The sequence below is a fragment of the Sarcophilus harrisii genome, chromosome 5 (genome assembly GCF_902635505.1).
Source record: "Sarcophilus harrisii chromosome 5, mSarHar1.11, whole genome shotgun sequence".
NCBI lineage: Eukaryota > Metazoa > Chordata > Mammalia > Dasyuromorphia > Dasyuridae > Sarcophilus > Sarcophilus harrisii.
Genome location: NC_045430.1, coordinates 22,025,084 through 22,041,511, shown reverse-complemented (window position 1 = coordinate 22,041,511; position 16,428 = coordinate 22,025,084). Strand labels below are relative to the sequence as shown.

Here is a 16,428-nt window from a genome sequence, read left to right as displayed (position 1 = left end):
ATATATTTATGTATAATATATATTATAATAATAAAATAATAATTTTTTAAAAAGATGCTTCAGTCCACATGTTCTCTGTGGCTCGCTCTGTCTCCCTCCATTTTTCATCTTGTGTCCTTTGTGATTATCTTGGATCATCAGGTTGAGCAGAATAGCTAAGTCTTTCACAGCTGATCATCACAAAAGCAGAATTCTCATCTAGGTCTTCCGACTCCAAAGCCATTCTATTGAACCACTTAAGAGACATAAGCACACCCAATTATAGTATTAGTTGGGTATACAGCACTAATATATATGAATATATATTATATGAGATATATAATATATGCTATATAATATAAGCACTAATACTATATAGCAAGCAGCAGAACTTGTGTGCCCAGAGTGAAGTTCTACTTTAAAGACAAATTGAGAGATTTTCCTCTTTATTTCTTTTCTTTTCCTTCCTTCCTACTTTTCCTTCCTTTACATTTTCTTTGTTCTTATCTTTTGTATGTCTCTCCCTTGCCCTGGCTAGAAGGGCATCAGTCTGGGTGGAGATCAGCACAGACACCTCAGCCACTCTCCCCCTCCTCTAGCGGCCCCCCACTCTTGGGGGGCACACGTATCTTTGCAGACACCTCCTCGGCCAAGCCTGCTGCAGCTCCGAGCTCTGTGCTCCGGTGTTCTGTCGGCCTCCCTCCCAGGAGCAGGGAGCTGCCAAGCCAAGTCGGGCATCCCAAAGTCCATGCTTAGGACCCGTTCTCACCATGTCAGCTGTTGTCCAAAAGCTCCAAGAGGCATGACCATGGCTGCGCCCTTGGTAAACACAGTTGAGTTGCTTGTGCCCTGGTGGGAAGATGCCAGAGGATTGAGTCAATGAGCAAACCGCGCTCTGCACAAGAGAGCTTTGCTCCCTAACTGTTCTAATTTGGACAATGTGGACTGCAAATAACTCTGGCTGTCCTCAAAGGCACCACCATCTGGCAGCCAAAAATGGAATTCAATCACCTTTAAGTTCCTTGAGAACCAGAAGTTTGATTCTTCATATAGGTATCCCCAGCCCCTAGCTTAAAGCTTGGTATACAGTAGGCATTTAATCAATGCTTGTTAATCTGCTAATTTGATTGGGAGATTATAGGAGGGAAAGCAAGTAACTTCATTTCACCTCCACCTCTGACCACGGCTGTCTCCACTTTTTGTAGGCCAAGTATCATCTCTGTTCGGCTGGTTGGCTCAGTGATGGGAGGGTGGCCTATCCGACCGCTTACTCCTCTCAGAACTGTGGCTCGGGTTTCGTCGGCATCGTGGACTACGGGCAGAGGCCCAACAAGAGCGAAAAGTGGGATGTCTTCTGCTACCGAGTGAAGGGTAAGAGTCCAGCCCAGTCCTCGGGGGTGGGACCCAAACATCGCTGAGCCATTCCCAAGCCGTTCTCCCAGAAAGCTCAAGGACGCCTCCGCCATCCTGACCTGAGGACGGGCTGGCAGCGGCACAGTTTTACCCTGGGAAAGGGCTACCTCAGTTTCCTAGCTACTCATTGGGAACTTTGTACTTGTGACCTCCAGATGTGAACTGTACGTGCAAGGTGGGCTATGTAGGAGACGGCTTCGCTTGTAGTGGCAACCTCCTGCAGGTTCTGATGTCCTTCCCCTCGCTGGCGAACTTCCTATCCGTAAGTATGAGCAGTGGCAATCGTTGGCTCCTTTCCTTGGTGCCACGGTGGGGATTGTTTGATGGCAACTTGGGTATAACGGAAAGAAGACTAGACTTGGAAATAGAAAGCCCAGAGTTCTATGGCCAGGCTTGATCACTTCATAAGTGGGACACCTTGCCCAGAGCACATTATGATACAGTAGAAAGAACTCTGGCTACTTTTAAGTATTCCCTTAGACTATTCCCCAATGCCTGGAACTCCTTCCTTCCTCATCCTCACCTACTAGTGCCTCTGGCTTCCTTTAAGTCTCAGCTAAAAACGGATCTTCTTTTTTATTTGGAGGTCCAATATTTTATCTCCTGCAATTTCTACGTCCTAGTCCAGGGGTCCTCAAACTATGGCCCCTGGGCCAGATGCGGCAGCTGAGGACGATTATTCCCCCTCACCCAGGGTTATGAAGTTTCTTTATTTAAAGACCCACAAAACAAAGTTTTTGTTTTTACTATAGTCCGGCCCTCCAACAGTCTGAGGGACAGTGAACTGGCCCCCTATTTTAAAAGTTTGAGGACCCCTGTGACCTAATCCATCAAAATATACTGTCCTGGTCCGTCTAGTTTTCTCTCCTTAAATTTTAATATTGCTTTCTCAATCCATCCATTTTGTGGACTGGGGAATTATTCTGAAAGTATGCTTTCTCTCCTTCTTTATTCAGTATGATTTTTCCTCTTCCTTCTTCTCTTCCTCCTCCTTCTTTTACAAACCCATCTTCCGAAAGATGTTCTCCTTTATCTTTGTCCCTACTTCTATTGATCACCTCCAATTTATTCTAAGTATATCTTGTTGGTAGTTGTTTGCATATTGATTTCCTGTTAGAGCTCCCTTAAGGTCAGAGATGTGTTTTTGGCCTAATCACAGTGCTTGGCATAGAGTAGGTGCTTAATAGATGTTTGCCGGCTGATTATACTATGATCCCTTGGTAGAGATATGGCCTGATCACTGATACTGGGTATATCTATCGACATGTATCCTTATTTGGATTTTTTTTATTTGTTTGAGGGTTTTGGGGGGGAAAGCAATTAGGGTTAAGTGACTTGCCTAGGGTCACACAGCCAGTAAATGTCTGAAGCAGAATTTGAACTCTATTCACTATTTTGTTCACTCTATTTGGGTTCCTTGGGTTCCTAAGGTGCAAATTATATTGAAATTCCACAAGATCGGATTCGGTCTTGTATAGTATCTGCCCATTGCCTCTAACAGGATAAATGCTTAATAAATGATGGCTTATTGTTGACTGAAGTGTGGGCTTCTGAGCACCCCCAACTTCTATTTCAGGGAGAAATTGGGGGTGGGGGATATGAGTGACCTAGGGCAGGGGACATCATAGCAGTGTTGAGACAGGAGGAGTCCCAGGCCAGAGGAAATAGGCAGAGATCCAGGAACAAGCTAAGAGTTAAACCAAAAAGGATGGAATCAGGAGATTGTCCAGAGACTGATAGGGGCCTTCTACCTGCTTTGCACAATTTAAATCGCTACATAAATGCCAGTTATCATCATCATTATTATTAGAGGCAGCTAAATGATTCCTTGAATAGAGCACCAAGCCCAAAGTAAAAATTAAATTAAACTCTGTCCTCAAACATGTAGTAGCTGTGTGACTGGGCAAGTACTTGATTTACCTCAGTTTCCTCATCTTTAGAGTGGGGATAACTGCACCCAGGGTTATTAGGCAGGATCAAATGAAATTATTGCAAGCACTTAATGCACTGCCTGGTACATAGTAAGCACTTTAGAAATGTTAGCTATCATCATAATTATTATTATTAATTTTGTACTTCAAGAAATCTGTGATCTCAGAAATGTAGTCCCCCTTTCTTTCTAGTACTTTCCTTACAACCCGGTGAGGTAAGTGGTCCTTATTCCCATTTTAAAGATGAGAAAACTAAGACTTAAAAGAGCTTATATGATTTTCTGAGGATTTTAAGATCATAAATTTAGAAGCTGGAAAGGATCATCTAATCCAATTCTCTTTCCCATTTGATAGATGAGAAAACTGGCCCAAAGGTAGCTTAATTTGCTCAAGATTACAAAGGAAGTAAATGTCAAAAGCAGGATTTGAACTTAGATCTCCTCCCTGTAACTTATTATGCTGCCTTGCATAGATGGCAAGGTTGATAGAATTCTGGGTTCCCCAGAGATTCTACTATCAGGCATATATTTCCTAGAAGTCACTGAGAAAAATAAAGTCCTTATACCCACCAAAATATTTATAGCAGCATTTTTTTTTGTAGTAAAAAAGAACTAGAAACAAAGTAGGTGCCTATCAGTAAGGAAATAGCTGAACATTGTAGTACATTAATAAAGAGGATGTTGCTTTGCTGTAAGAAAGGGCTAATGTGATGAGTGCAGAGAAGCACGTAAAGATTTATATGATCTGATGCAGACTGAAAAAGAGAAAGAAAGATGGTCTCTCAATCCCACCACCTGCACTCATTAGCTGTGTGACAAAGAACAAATACCTTAATCTCTCTGAGTCCTTAGCAATACTCTAAGACTTTAAAAGTCCTTCCCTTAAAGGGAAAATCACTGGGTCTAAAGCCCAGATCTGCTGTCAGATCTGAAGTCCACCATATCACACTGCTTTCCACCCAAGGTAGGATGGCTGATCGCAATGAGTGCCAGGTGAATATTCTTGGTCTTCTACATGTCCCAAGCTTCCTTGGTCCAGAGGCATTTTGGCTAATCCCAATTTTTCCATCTCTTTCCCAGGAAGTTCTGATATATTCCAAAAGCTCGTCCAAAGGCAAAGCATTCCTGAAGCAGCTGACTGATCTATCAACTCATGCTACTCTCTTTGTGCCAAATAATGATGGACTCTGGGAAAACAAGGTGAGTTCCTAGAATTTGGTTTACCTACAGAATTTGTTAGATTTAGTTCATTTCTTTAGGGAATATATAGGATTATGGGTCTATACCCTCTAACTTTTACAAGATGGCAATATGTAAAATAATTATTTCTCTGTAACTCTGACATAATTTTGCTCTATTAGAAACAGTTCAGGTATTCTGGGGCCTAGAACTATATTTGAGTATAATAATAAAACCTAGGTTTTACCTTTACAATGTCCTGCATTATGAGGCATGTGTATATATAACATATGTTTGTACATATAAACACATGTACCTTTATATGTCATAAATATATTTACTATACACATGTATGTTATATACAAATTATACATAAGTACGTGTTTTATATATGTATATAAATTTTATATCAGTTATTTGCTACATGAACTCAGAGGAGATATTTCTTCCTTAACAAAATCACAAAGATCTGAGTTCAAAACAGCAGCTGGCCCATTAGTCAAGAGTAGGGCACTTTATTATGGCTTTATCAGCCTCCCTTTAAAAAGAGAAACATATGCCTGTTATTGATGCCATTCTTGTGTCCCAACTTGTTTTTTAGACACTTTCTGGAAGAGACATCGAGCACCATCTCTCCAATGCTAGTACTTTATTTTATGAAGATCTCACCAACGGCACCACCCTATGGACTCGGCTAGGAGGCCAGCTGCTGATTACATATGGGCAAGACCCACTTCACACAGTAAGAAAAAAATGAGTTTATACGTTTTATGGTTCATAATGTCCTTTTTATAGATACCGTCTAAGGAAGATCATCCAAGTATCATCCTTCCCATTTCGTGGAGGAACAAACTGAGACTCAGGCTAAATGACTTAAGTCAATCCACGTGCATGTATTAAATACTTTTGATGTTCTTGGTACCATTCTAGGAATTGGAAATACAAATAGAAAAGGGGAAGTCCTGCCCTCAAGAAGTTTACAATCTACCTTGCCCCAAATAGTGATATTTATAACGAACTCATTTGAGAAGAAAAATTTAAGGCCAATAGATATTTGTCTTCCCCTTTTCTTAGAATGAAACCAGATTTGTTGATGGACAAGCCATCCTCCAATGGGATATTTTTGCTTCCAATGGAATAATCCACATAATTTCAGGGCCTTTGAAAGCACCTCCTGCACCAGTTGTAAGTATTGTTTTTTCCCTTGCTATGAGATCAATTCTCTGTAAACCTACTGTTCTTCTAAAGTCATTTCCACCCTATTCTTCTGCTCAGAAAGGACCATCTTTGAAAAGAACTAGGTTTGAAGGGCAGCTAAGTGTTATAATGGATAAAGCATTGACCCTGGAATCAGGTCTTCCTGACCTCAGACACTTCCTAGTGTGTGACCTTAGACAAGTCACTTCCACTCCGCCTCAATTTCTTCATCTGTAAAATAAGTTGGAGAAGGAAATGGCAAACTACTCCAATATCTTAGCCAAGAGAACGCCAAATGGGATCACAAAGAGTCAGACATGAACAATAACATGCTGTAGAGGGATGGTATGAATCTCATTCCCGGGATCTAGTATTGCATTTTCCTGGAGGCAGCATACTATCATGGATAGAATTCTGGGCCTGGAATTGGGAAAACGGAATTCAAATCCTGCCTTTGACAAGAGACACTTATTAACTGTGTGCTCTAGCCACTGTGCCACTAAGATGAGATAGCCTCTCCACAAATGGAGAAAAAAATTGAAAACCACAATTGAAACTGGCCCCATATCACCAAGATTCCATAGGCCATAAAATTCTAGAATGGGGGATGACTGCCCCCAATTCATACAGCCCTTTAAAAAAAATAACATTTGATTTTCTCCTAATTGCATGTAAAAATAACTTTTAACATTTTTTTGAGTTCCAAATTCTCTCCCCTCCCTGAGATTGTAAAATGGACAGTATTTTTCATCATGCCCTTCACAATTGTCTTGGATCACTGTATTGCTGAGAGTAGCTAAAGTCATTCACAGTTGATCGTTAGCTGTTATTATATACAGTGCCCTTCTGGTTCTGCTCATTTTACTTCACATCAGTCATTAGACACTCCTTTTATGCTCAGGTTTCTGCTCATGCCGGTTTGGGAGCAGGTGTATTCTTTGCCATCATATTGATCATTGGGGCCATTACGTTAGCTGGATATTCTTACTTCAGGATCAGTCGGAGAACAATTGGCTTCCAGCATTTTGAGGTAAGAAAGTATAAAATGGTCTGGGGAAGCTCACTGTGGCCACCCTAAGACCAAGATTGGCTTGTGTCTCTATTAACTGTTGCCATTCCCTTGGGTATAGTGATGGAGACCAAGTTTGCTCGGTGTAAAGGCCAAGAGTAGGGGGAATGTGGAAGGTTTGTTGTCTCTTACTTATGGTCCTTTGGCGCCTGATAAGTACACAGTGATACTCATAAACCATATCCCCAGTGGAGACAAGATTTCATGTGCTTCATTGTCCACACCTGTAAAATGAGGCCATTGGTCCCTGAACAATATTGACACTGTGAGCACAATGAAAGCATTTAGCGCTTACCCTCGGTCATGTCCTTGCTGTTAAAACACTGGCATCAGAACCTATGATTTCACCGAGATGAAACATTGATCTAATGGAAGCGCCAATATTGTCTAGTGCCCAAGTCCCCTTCGGATAGTCCACAGTCAAGGTTAACCCTTTGGAAGAGGTTGACAAAGTTGCCATCGAAGGCTGCCTCCTTCTACTCAAATGAATTCTCAAGAGTGGAACAGAGTAGAATTCAATCAATCAAAGAGAGGTGGTTGCTGCACTAATTAGAGACATTCTAGGGAGTTAAAATCCACACTACTCTGGGCAAGCTAATTAACTTCTCTGTACCTCTGTTATGAAGGCTGGGGCCAGATGTAGAGTCTCTTTTGTTCCCTAGGGTCTAATGAAATCCCTGGCCACATATTTTCTCAGTTGTTCCCATCCTATATTACAGATACACACACACTTGCCCATTATCTGAATTCTAAAAATACCTTATTTAGTTTCCAAATTGGGAAGCATCACTTTAATAAGAGTTCCTTTCAGCAGCCAGGGAAGGCGTTGAATATATTCACAGAACAATTGTCTATTCTAAACAAGTCATTTTAGCTCCATAATGAAGTTTCCATTTTATTTTTAAAAAAGACAATAATATCTGAACTTGATCTCAATGACCTGAGAATTGGACACCTACCAGCTATACCCCAACACAACTTAGTCAGTTAGCACGGGTCTGGTTAAATCACTCCAGAGTCAGAGAAGGAACAGTCCCCAGACGATGGTCTCTTTGTAAATAAAATAAATAGTTGAATATTTACCTCAAATTCAGCTTCCCAACAGTTCTTATTCTGGAGAGCTTACCTGGCTCCAACCCTTACCAGTCATCTCCAAGGAAAGTGGTCCCTAAAATAATGTCCTTCTGCTGTATCTCCCCCTGATTCATCAGTGTTGATGTGTCAAGATTCTTTTATCTCCTGAGGGCCTCCCCAACAGGGGTTAATAGCAGTAGAGTCACCAGCAGTTGTCATTCAGCTTTCAAGATATAGTGTCTGGATTCAGGCCAATTCCAATGATCTTATGATGAAGAGAACCATCTACACCCAGAGAGAGGACTGTGGAAACTGAGTGAGGATCACAACATAGCATTCTCACTTCTTTTGTAGTTGCTTGCTTGAATTTTATTTTCTTTCTCATGTTTTTCTTTTGATCTGATTTTTTTTTGTGCAAGATAATAGTATAAATGAATATGCTTATATTGGGATTTACATATATTTTTACCACGTTTAACACATATTAGATTATATGCTGTCGAAGGGAGGGAGTTGGGAAAGGGGGGGGAATTGGAACACAAGGTTTTTGCAAGGGTCAGTGCCCTTGTTTTAAAAACAAAAACTTCAAAAATTACCTAACGTCTAAAAGTCAGTGGCCAAATTGGGGGCCTGATTCGGTGAGTAACTCACTGTGGACAGAAGGCCTTGATAAGGCAACCAGGTCAGCATCCCCCTATTTTTTCTTTGTTGAACAAACTGGCAAGGGACCAATATTTAACTGTTTGTTGATTGACCAACCATGATAATTACCTCAAAGGTTTCATATGCAATTGTGTGTTAGTTCAGGTGATAATAGAGTATAATCAAAAGAACAATAGTAGAGACATTGAATTGAAATGAACTCCAGCTACATGATATGGAAGCTGTTATGGAGGCTGTGGGATCACCTGAGTCATGGAGATGACCTGTTTTCTGGGGCCCTGCTATAGCTGGTCCTAATACCCTACTGCCCACCACTAGGTAGCTTTCTATCTCACCATCTCCTTCCCCTCCAGGACACAACCATTTCCCCCATTAGGTTTATGCCAAGAGTTGGAAGTTCAGAGATCCTGCTGTGGTTTCTACAAACTTTGCAGTGAATGGAAAAGAAATTGGTTTCTGTGGATAGAGCACTAGCCTGAAGTCAGAAGGGACTCAAATCTGACCTCAGACACTTAACACTTCCTAGCTTGTGATCCTGGAAAGTCACTTAAACCCAATTGTCAAGAAAGGAAGGAAAAGCAAGAAAGAAGGAAAGAAAAGAAAATTGGTTTCCATGGTATTCCCACAATTTTCACAGTAACCAAATCTGAATCCACTGAGCTCATTTCTACCAACCATTTTCCTCACAACCAAACTTTTAAAAATCCAGACTGGTGACAGCAAATGGAATCAGGCCTAACTATTAACTCCCTTTTTTCTTAAGCTTTTCCCAGGACTGAAACAAGGCCAGTGTAACCAGAGCTTTGCCTCAGGGCCTGGAACTTTAGAGGGTGGCCAAAACTTATACCACAGGAAGCACCATCCAACCTGTTCCTCCTCTGGTGGCAGTGATTCCAGGTCCTTATCTCCCCATCTTATACTGATTTCAGGATCACCCAGGGACAAACAGTTGATGTGAGAGTACTTTGAATAAACTGGATGAAGATACCATTTCATCTCAGTATTCAGGGATAAGAAAAATTAGTAGTTTCTACTCTATTCAGTCTGCCTTTGAGGTCCTGGTTCCTAAAGCTTCAAAGCACCAGTAAATCCATTAGCATCCAGAAATGAGAAAATCTGCATATTAAAAAGCTCACCACTTGGGCAGTTACTGACCCTTTCATCTCTCCTTTTGTTCTTCACTTTAATTAGGGATCAGGGAAAGGGAGGTGGCAGAAGGGGCACCCAATTGGCCTGCTTTGGTGATGATCCCAATGCACAAAGATCCCAATCCCCGCCTCCCTAATGATCCTGGCCTTAACCGTGTGCACTCATGTGTGTTCCCTGCAGCCAGAAGAGGATATAGATGTCACAGCCCTTGGCAAACAGCCATCCTCGAATATTTCCAACCCCATGTACGAGAGCACAACCACGCAGCCTCCAGAACCCGACTATGACCCTTTTTCGGTGAGTTGGCACTTTCCGGGGTACCTGGCACGAGCCAAGCTACCCAATAGCCTTTGGTGGAATCTGAAAGCTAAGCATTTCACAGGAGACTGCTCATTCCCCCCCCTTGCCTGGGGCAGCAATTAGAGCTCTCCAACAACAACCTCACACATGGTCTCTCATTAGGTCAGCAAAGCATTCAGCCTGCCAGGGGTAATGGGAAAGAGTGACAAGATGCTGTGACTCAGGAACTGCGTGACTGAGCTGGCTGCCAGATAAGAGGGCATGGGCCATCTCTCATGTTGCTGTGTGACCTTGAGGACTCTGTTTTGTGCCGGAGTTAGAGGAAAATGGGGAGGGGGGTCGTTAAAATAGAGAGCTCCCAGACCAGGGAATCTCCTCTGCCAAAGGCACCTGATCTGCCACTTAGAGAGTGACCCAGATCCCTGCCAGCTGAAATAACGTACCCAAGCTTAGCCAGAGAGTATGGGGTCAGAAGCAAGATTTGAAACCTAGGCCTTTCTCAATACAAAGCTCCTTATATACCTTCATATTTTCATATTTTTATGATATTCTAGTTAAACCTACTAGTCATTTTACAGACAAGAAAACTGAGGCTTATTTAAGTGAAACTGCCTACAGTCACATAATGAGAGACTAAAACTACAACATCAGGCTCTAGATCCAACATACTTTCTTTGATTTCAAATTGTTTTTCAGTTACCAGGCTTGTATTTTCTCTCATACCATATTGAGAAAGAAAAACAAAACCTTGTGACCCGTTTGGAAAATCTCTGGTTCTTTCTAGCTCTAACTTTCATTGAGGAAATCAAATGAGGCAATGGAGAAAATGCGACCAAAATTCTAACTAGTATTCTATGCTTCTGCTTCACATCAATTACTTAGATATTGAGGGTTGAGGGACAACGAGTTGATGTAGTGGATAGAGCCCTGAAGTCAGGAGGACCTGAGTTCAAAGATGGTCTTAGATACTTCCTATTTGGGTGACCCTGGGCAAGTCACTTATAACCCCAGTTGCCTCAGAAAAATAAAAATCGATGGTTGAAATTATCCTATATAATAGAATTAGCATCTTTGAGCACCTGAGAATTAGAAATATCTTAAGTTTATAGTTTCAGAGCTGGGTGGATAAATGGATAGAGTGTTGGGCGTGAAATCAGGACCACCTGAGTTCAAATGTGACTTCAGACTCTTGACTCCGGGCAAGTCAGGTAACCGCCACTGCAGAGAAAGAAAGGAAGCAGAGCAGGTAGGTGGCAAGTGAAGGAACAAATGCCCCAGAGGGATCCAGGAAGATAGTGACAGGAAAAAGGTCATCAGATTTAGCAGTTAAATTACTGGTAATTACAGAGTGCTGAAACTGGAAGTCAGATTACAAAGGATTAAAAGCAATAAGGGGCGGAAAAAAGACTTCAAAACACTGATCCAGTTGTAATTTCAGAGGGCTGACAATGAAGGTTACCACGGCCTTCTGTGAGAGAGACGGCAGCCCAGAAAGGCAGAATAAGGCTCCCACTGAAAGTCATGGCCAATAAGCTAGCATGTTTCCCGTGACTACTTCATGGAGACTTAGTAATTTATCTGTAACTTAATAACCTGGTTATTACAAGAAAGCATTCTGTGGAGGTTTGGAGAAGTCCATTGGATAGATACAGTGTTATAAAAATAGCACTCATAAATCTTTTTTTTTTTTAAATGAAAGGAGAGCTACCGACTAGGGGCCCAAAGAGAAAGGAGCCCTTGAAGATAATCAGATTTTACATTATGGGCCATGTGAATTCACTTGGGAGTTGATCCTAAAAGAGCAAATTTTCATGATGTCCTATAATCTGGAAAAATCTCCAAATGTGATCTAAATCCAGCTCATCCTTTATTATTGTTCGGTCTTTTCATTTGTGTATGATTCTGTGACTCCATTTGGGATTTTCTTAGCAGAGATACTGGAGTGGTTCGCCATTTCCTTCTCCAGTTCATTTTACAAATGAGGAAACTGAGGCAATCAGGGTGAAGTGATTTACCCAAATCACACAGCTAGTTCCTGCCTGGGTTTCCTCAAATATGGGTTATAGGAAACTATGCTCCCTTGAAATTAAAAAAGACCAAAGAGATGCATTTCTTGTCACCTTTTGTGCTGGCACAGAGCTAAGTCAGAAGGCACCAGGGATTCGCAGAAAGCCATTTACAAATAGAGAAATGGTCCCAAAATGGAGATATTTAAAAGTTTCCAGATGCACCTCAGGTGATGAAATTTCACAGTTATTAAAAAAGAGCCAGAGCCAAGAAGCAGATCTCCTACAGAGATGACGCTCACTCGCTGCTTCTAAAGGCCCAAACCCAAAATGGAACGCATGGTACCTTAGAACATATGAGCTCCATTTCAAAGATATTAAATAAATCTGAACCCCACATGTCCAAAGGGACTTTTTCCTATTAAGTTACTTGTAATATTTCCTGCTGTGAAAAAAAAAGTAGAAAAAAGACCTGAGAGATGAAGATAGAACAATGAAATGCTGAACATCAGAGCTGGGAGAGGTCTTAGGATATTCAAGCTAGTGAGGACCTGATAGTATTGATCCTAGAATCCCTAATCAGGGCGGGACCCACTTTATGAGAGAACGTTAGAAGCAGGAGGGACTGGAGAACAGACAGTGTTACAGCTGGAAAGGCCCTCTTAGAATATAGGAATATAGATTGTGAACTTTGGGCCTCATCTTTTCTAACCCATTCATTTTACAAATTAGGAAAATAATGCCTACAAGGGTAAAATCACTGGGCTTGAGATCACCAGCTAATTAATGGCAGAATAAAAACATGAAACCAGGTTTCCTAACATCCCTTCTACCTGCCTCTCTAAGAAACTGATTTATCTTTAAAAGCCTTTGCTAATTTTAATAGCTGGAGCAGCTAGATGGTACAATGGATAGAGCACTGGCCCTTAAATTAGGAGTTCAAATTCAGTCTCAGACACTTCATTAGCTGGATGACCCTGAACAAATCACTTAACCCCAATTCCCTGCAAAAATAATAGCTAATGTATAGAGCAGTCTAATATTTGATCTTTACCACTACCCCATGAGGTTGTTATCAATTGTACCCATTTCACAGATGAGGAAAAAGGGATGTGACTTCCCCAGAATTATACAACTTGTGAGTATATAAGGCAGGGATTCTAACTCGGGTCTGACTCCAAATCCAACACTCTTACTCCTTGTACCAATTATCTGCTTCGGTTTACCTTAAGATACAAATCTGCCGCCCCCCCCCCCATCCTGCAAAGTGTGTCTAATCATCTTCAGAGAATTACAATTCCTGCTCTTAAAAATGGCTTCCAAATCGCATGACGGCAGGAGAGAGCTTGCTAATCTTTTTTAGACAATAAAAGTTAGGGGGTGGGATAAAAGAAATCCATTATGACTGGAATATAAGCTTTGTTGACTGCAGCTTTGTACCCGTGTCATCTCTTACCTTGTGTAATGTGGCATTTCAGCTCATCCCCCCTGGGACTGGTAATGGATTCTCAGCCCAAGATACACTTTTCATAAATTACAGTCAAATGTGAACAAACATATTCCTATGTGGGGGAGGAGGATGTTTCCATCTTAGAATTATAGCTGGCAAAAGAAGGGAGGAGGAGGAGAGGTTGTCATCGAAGGGAAATGAAAGCCTGGTGGGCTGATTTATTCAGTAATAAATCTCTCTTACAGGAATCTGACGAACAGCAGCTTGTGACTAGTGGTACCCAAGACCTTTAAGATGACCTGGAGCCATGGGAGCCACTTGTGAAGTCCCCACTTTGGGAGCTTACAGAGCAGCCCTCAACCAGTTGATGGGAACTGTGAATCCTTAGGGCCAGCCAAGTTTCAGGAATGATGAAGTAGAAGTCACTCCAATGTCATACCTCATTACTTTTGTTCTGGGGCTTTTTTACTTTTATTGGGAGGGGGGAAGAAGGTAGAGAAATGGGCGTTTCCTTCTGTGCTCCATTTCAGCCCAATGGAAGACAAACCATTTCCCGGAATTCAACATTGCCTGGAATGATAAGAGCGAACATTAATATAGCTCTTTAAGGTTTCCAGAGACCTTCATACAGTTATCCCCATTTTTGTCCTCAAAATGACCCTGGGAGTTAGGTGCTATTATCATCCTCATTTTACAAATGAGGAAACTGAGTCAGACAGAGGTTAAGTGGCTTACCCAAAGTCACACAGCTAGTGAGTGTCTGAGGCTATATTTGAATTCAGGTCTTCCTCCAAGGATGAGCTCAAGCCTCTCTACATTGCCCTCCCCCTTCAAGTTTTCCTAGACCATTCTGTCTGGATCTCTCATTCACTCCTTGCTCTTTTTTATATTTATCCGCATACATGCAGTATTTCTTCTCTCCTTGCTCCAACTAGAATGGAAGCTCCTTGAGGGCAGGAATTGTAATTTTTTTAAAAAAAATTTGCACATAGTATGCACTTAATAAATGTTTTTGAATGAAATGCAAACAGAAAAAAAAAAGGGCTTTCTGCTCCTTACGCATTATCTGTTTGGCTGAAAAACTTCAGTGAGTGACCTTGACAAGGAAATAAAAAACCTGTCCCTTAATTAAAAGTCGGAATCAAACAAAGCATCCTTATTTCAGATTGAGCCAGCATGTATAATGTTTCTAATACACATTTTAATTATATTGGAACAAACCTATAATCTCCCTGATGAGGGGATGCTCTCTACCAAAGCAAGCTGGTACCTCTCTGCAATTCTGAGCATTAAGGGAGCAACCTGGGGAACTAAAACGCTGATTGTTACCCAGGATCACATAGGCCAGAATAGGTCAGAAATGGGACTTGGCCCCAGATTTTGCTGACCACAATGCCTGATTCCTACTGACTGCACAATGTTGATTTTCATTATTAGAACCTAGGAGTAGGATGGATTCCTCTCTAGGATGACAGATCAACCTGAACTCACAATGCCAACTTGGTACGCCACATGGCTACAATTCAATCTCTCAGAGTTCGGAGGGTTACTCTGGTGTGGGCACGTTAACTCCTACGACTCACCACTGTAGCTCTTGAGCACTGGTATGCTTCCCACTTACAGGAAATCAGTCACCATGACAGCATCAAGTAGAACATAGAAACACTACTCAGAAATAATAATAATACTCAATAGAAGGCAAAAGCAGAAATTATCCCAGCAGCCCATCCCTAAACCTGAGTCACACTTGTCTGTGGGGAAGACAGGAGAGATCACATTTATAAAAAACCTAGCAGGAAGTATGTGAGTGTGGAAACTCATATAGCTAAGGCTAATTCACAGCTCTGGACTACAGATCTCGATGTCCTTGGTCTCCCTCAGGAACAATCTACACCACACAAAACTGACTCTTTGCTAGATGGTCTCATGTTCTCAAGTTAAAAAGTGTCAGGTTCTTACTGCACACAGTCATCTTTAACAGGGCACTAGGAAAAAAAATGTTACACTATTTCAGTGACAAACAATTCCCTTAAGCTGAAAAACTGCCAGATGTGCAGATAGGAGGTGATTCTACTTCGTCCAATCAGTTCAAGCCTCTTCTCAAAGCAAATCACAGCTTCTTAAAAGAAAGATTTTTATCTTTCTTTCTCTCCCTTTCAAAACAAACAAACAAAAAAAAAGGTATCAGAAGATAACAGGTAATCTCTATGAGTTTTTCCCTCTCTCACATTGTAAATGAACTAGAAAACACTTAGCCCTTCACCAAAAAATGGAATCCAGCTATCTTTTAACCAAGGGCCAGTGCAGATGCTCTATCATTCATCAGAAAGTGTCTCTCTTTGAATCAACAAGTTCCCTGCAAATTAGCTGATAGATCAACTCTCTCAATGGGAAGCTCTCAGTTCTTATAACTCCTACTGTGCTCAATTTATTCTCCTGTTATTTCTATTTATCTCTGAATTCCTTTTCCCTTCCATCATCCCAACTCACAACCTATTAGTGATCAATGACTTATCTTTATTTTAGGTAAAACACAAGAAATCCACCTTTCTAGCAGTATGTGACTCCAACAATCTTTAAGTCATCTTCCCACAGTCTCCAGTTATTTGATTTATAATTTTGAAAATTAAAACTCTAAAAAGTCACATGCAGATTAGCTAATGGACCACAATGCCCTGTGGCCACACTTACCTTGATCATTGCTTTAACTTCACACAGGACTTCTCAGGACACTTATTTATCTGAAGCCCTTAGTACAGTGCCTGTCACATAGTAGGCGTTTAATAGATTTTTTTTTGACTGCTTGAAACACAGGTCTGTATTTGGTGCTCAGGACAGTCTGTCTCCCCTCAATTTTTTTTATCTGAAAGACCATCCACAAGTTGATTTTTATCATTTATTCTTGGATATATTCTTTACCCATCTATTTCAATAATTAAATATTTAATTAACATGTGAGTAAGAGGAGAACCAGGACATTTTAAATTTTTTTCACTTGTGATTTCTTTTCCTCCAGGAA

General features: G+C 41.2%; 1 protein-coding gene across 1 annotated transcript in view; it reads left to right on the top strand.

The window, feature by feature from the left end:
• STAB2 (stabilin 2) overlaps positions 1–15,424 on the top strand; it is a 156,738-nt gene extending 141,314 nt beyond the window's left edge. Inside the window, exons 62-69 of the mRNA XM_031937828.1 lie at positions 1,185–1,350; positions 1,548–1,654; positions 4,403–4,522; positions 5,103–5,243; positions 5,576–5,686; positions 6,600–6,728; positions 9,834–9,950; positions 13,655–15,424. Coding sequence (XP_031793688.1) covers positions 1,185–1,350; positions 1,548–1,654; positions 4,403–4,522; positions 5,103–5,243; positions 5,576–5,686; positions 6,600–6,728; positions 9,834–9,950; positions 13,655–13,702 — 939 coding nt within the window. The 3' untranslated portion in view covers positions 13,703–15,424. The remainder of the gene's footprint in view (positions 1–1,184; positions 1,351–1,547; positions 1,655–4,402; positions 4,523–5,102; positions 5,244–5,575; positions 5,687–6,599; positions 6,729–9,833; positions 9,951–13,654) is intronic.
• The last annotated feature ends 1,004 nt before the right edge of the window (positions 15,425–16,428 follow it).